Source organism: Boleophthalmus pectinirostris, unplaced genomic scaffold, assembly GCF_026225935.1.
Source record: "Boleophthalmus pectinirostris isolate CB_2022bp ecotype Guang Dong unplaced genomic scaffold, ASM2622593v1 HiC_scaffold_2, whole genome shotgun sequence".
Lineage (NCBI taxonomy): Eukaryota > Metazoa > Chordata > Actinopteri > Gobiiformes > Gobiidae > Boleophthalmus > Boleophthalmus pectinirostris.
The window spans coordinates 22,155,717-22,159,340 of record NW_026571152.1 but is presented as its reverse complement, the minus strand read 5'-3'; the positions used below and the strand labels follow the sequence as shown (position 1 = coordinate 22,159,340).

The 3,624-nt window shown below is 45.8% G+C and overlaps 1 protein-coding gene across 1 annotated transcript; it reads left to right on the top strand.

The window, feature by feature from the left end:
• The first annotated feature begins 952 nt into the window (after positions 1–952).
• Positions 953–3,015, top strand: gpr22a (G protein-coupled receptor 22a). Its single transcript, XM_020934807.2, has 2 exons — positions 953–1,010; positions 1,695–3,015. Exon 2 carries the CDS (start codon positions 1,699–1,701, stop codon positions 3,013–3,015), a length of 1,317 nt encoding a protein of 438 aa, XP_020790466.2. The 5' UTR covers positions 953–1,010; positions 1,695–1,698.
• Positions 3,016–3,624: the final 609 nt, after the last annotated feature.

Below are 3,624 nucleotides of genomic sequence, written 5' to 3'. Positions count from 1 at the left end.
ATTTTCCAGGTTTAAAAAATGGAGGACTGAAGGAAGATCTGATATTGCAGGACTTACTGCTCAAATGTACAAAGGAGACAGGCCTCACAAGCTTACGTTCCCCCCTCTTGGGATAATCTCCAACTGTTGAATCAACCGCCCCTTTTCATGTCTGCATCCAAATCCGGTTGATCATGAATGTCACGCCGGATAGACTCACTGTGGAGCTGTGATGTTGGGTCTCCACGCATGCTAGTAAAGTGATGGAAGGTTTGGTACATGCCTCGAAGAACCGGGGACTTGTGCTATAGGTTTGGAAGTCAATGGCAACTGATGCGAGGCTTAGCAAGACTGATGAGAAAGCTGGAAAGTGAACACTTGCTTCCATTAGTGCTCCCAAGAGAGAAAGACAGAGGGATGCAACCCGGACGTGATGACCTTTCCGGGGCTCATACTATACATTACTATGGAGATCTGATAAGGCGCTCGTGGAATATACAGGCAAAGGAATACAACTGATTTATCAACAGATGTCTTATGGCAACAGAGATTTGGATCGAGCTACCTTCTGAACAAGCGAAAGGAAAGAGTTGTGTTTTCTGTTTATTTCTTGCTTCCATGATTTCTGGGAATACCAAGAGAATTTAAACAGGCAGCGGAGGTTCGGAGCTTGACATACAATTCCTGTTCATTTGTCAAGCGTACAATCCAAACTGTGAAGACAAAAGCCTGCGTTGCATCACCTTTCCTAGTGGGGACAGGTGGATGGAAGTTCACCTGCTGTTGGGGTCAAAATATTACTGGCAGTGCATTGACAATCCATTGGCTTTCCAGACAGGTGCATTTCTGGCAGGCTGCAGCTCAGTGACAGACTAGCAGTGAAAGGGAGAGCCTGACTGGAGGGGCTGCTTGGAACAGATCCTCTCTTTCCATCAGCAGTGTTTGGATGTGATGCTCATCTCTGTGGATGCACCACGGACTCCATGGCCTGATTACACAGACCTGCAATTCAGATAGTGCTGGAGGGAAGGGTAAATATTACTAAAATCAATTTCATTTTCTCCTTGTCTTGGGTCCTATTCAGCCCAGATTTATTTCTCTGGGGGGAAGTGGTGGGATTTTAATATTGCATGTGCTAATCAGTGGGTTTTAATTTAGTCTAGGGGCCTGTGTATGGCATTTCCTAGCTAACCCAATATTAATTACATAACATAACAACTTCCAACTTAGTGTGTTTGTATTGCAAAAGCCATAGGCAGCTGCTGTAGCTGGAGATGCAATAGTGAGAAGTCTGCTGCTCAAGTTGAAATATTTACACCTTTGACTAAAATAGCAACCATACAAGAATACAAATGCACAGTAGCTAGCTACTTAATCTCACTGTCTGATCTTGTTATTATAACTTCAATAATATGAAAGGTATGCCAGAATGTGTTGTGAAATAGAAACCTAGATTCATTGATTTACTCAAAATACCAGAGGATCAAGTTGTCATATTGTAGAGTGTCTGTTTAATCGTAATAGTCTGAAAGAAAGGGATATAAAAGACCTATTGATGGAGTAATAACAGTTGATAAAGAGCCAGTATAAGTATGTAAACTATGTAATGGGCATATCTGATATACTGAACAAATGTAGTTTCTTATCAAACTCTAGACTTCCTTATCTAAAGAGGCTGCATTAATCTGACATGGGCTCTCCTCTTGTACATGCAGGATAATGCATATCCTTTCCCAGCCGGAAGAAGAAGCCACCATGAGTAACGTCACGGTCACAGACAACACTGAACCCATCGGCCGCACCATGAGCCCGGCCACCCCCAGCCCCTACTCCTACCCTGTCAGCTTCCAGGTCTCGCTGACGGGCTTCCTTATGTTGGAAATTATCCTGGGTCTGAGCTCCAACCTCACTGTGCTGGCCCTCTACTGTATGAAGTCCAACCTGATTAGCTCGGTCAGTAACATAGTGACTATGAACCTGCACGTGCTTGATGTCCTCATCTGCCTGTGCTGCATCCCACTGACCATTGTGGTGGTGCTGCTGTCTCTGGAGGGGGACACTGCCCTGGTCTGCTGCTTCCATGAGGCCTGTGTCTCCTTTGCTAGTGTTGCCACGGCTGCAAACGTGCTGGCCATTACACTGGACCGCTATGACATCTCAGTGAAACCGGCCAACCGGGTGCTGACTATGGGCCGGGCCCTGGCCTTGCTGGCTGCCATTTGGGTGCTATCTTTTGTTAGTTTCCTTGTTCCATTTATTGAGGTGGGCTTCTTTGCCCAGGGTCACGCTGAACTCAACCAGACGGTGGTGGAGAATGTAGTGCATACAAACCAGTACTACACTGAACTAGGACTCTATTACCACCTATTGGCTCAAATACCCATTTTCTTCTTCACTGCGGTGGTGATGCTCATCACCTATTCTAAGATCCTTCAGGCGCTTAATATCCGCATTGGCACACGCTTCCACAACTCACAGAAGAAGAAGGCGCGCAGGAAAAAGCGGCCCTCCATGACAGCCATGACGCCACAGCAGGAGGCCACAGACGGCTCCCAGAGCAGTGGGAGCCGTAACCCCACTCTGGGCATGCGGACATCGGTGTCTGTCATCATCGCTTTACGGCGCGCTGTGAAGAGGCACAGGGAGCGCAGGGAGCGGCAGAAGAGAGTTTTCAGGATGTCCCTGCTGATCGTGTCCACATTCCTGCTGTGCTGGACGCCCATTACAGTGCTTAACACAGTGATTCTGAGCATGGGGCCCAGTGACCTCATGGTCAAACTCAGACTAGGCTTCCTTGTCATGGCCTATGGGACTACGATCTTTCACCCACTACTGTATGCCTTTACCAGGCAGAAGTTCCAGAAAGTGTTGAAAAGCAAAATGAAGAAGCGCGTGGTATCCATCATTGAAGCAGACCCCACTCCAAACAATGCCATCATACATAACTCCTGGATAGATCCAAAGAGGAACAAAAAGGTGACTTTTGACGACAAAGACGCCAGACAGAAGTGTCTATCTTCTGAGGATGTGGAGTGAACTCATTCTCCCAATGCAGTATTCAGTCAATAAAGCAGCTACATTGACAATATGTCATGAAGAAAAAGGGAACATGTTAATCCAAAGCAGAAATGTAAATATTATGTGCAATAGGATGTATAGAATGAGGTGACGTTGGATAATTTATTACTATTTATTGAGATCAAAGTAGATTTCTTAGATGTACTATATACTGTAATGTAGATACTGCATGGCTTTTGTAACCGTAGCAACACCTAGGACATTGCGTACGTACTACTAGGAAGAGAGAGACAGAATTAGGAGTTGTTGCGTATCTGTATATATGGATATTTATAATACATTTTGTGTTCTCTCACCTAAGCAGCAAAAGGCTTCCTGTCCCCCCTCCCCCAAGTAAACTGTTTGTGATTTTGTAACAGCTGTGAGATTACTCCCATTCATCAATGTGCCCCTTGCTTTGACACCAGTCCCCAGTGACCACCGACCTTATTGCCTAAAGTCCAGCGGGGGATGACCCTCTGATCCCAATGTAACTGTAGATATGAGAGAGCAGACAGGTCAGACATGCAGGGTATAGGCAGGAGTACTGTACGCCATGTTGCTGTTTTATAAGCTTGAGTGCTGTTA

Bases quoted from the DNA above. Each gene is read 5' to 3' on its own strand.
- gpr22a (XM_020934807.2), top strand. From the start codon at position 1,699: ATGCATATCCTTTCCCAGCCGGAAGAAGAAGCCACCATGAGTAACGTC.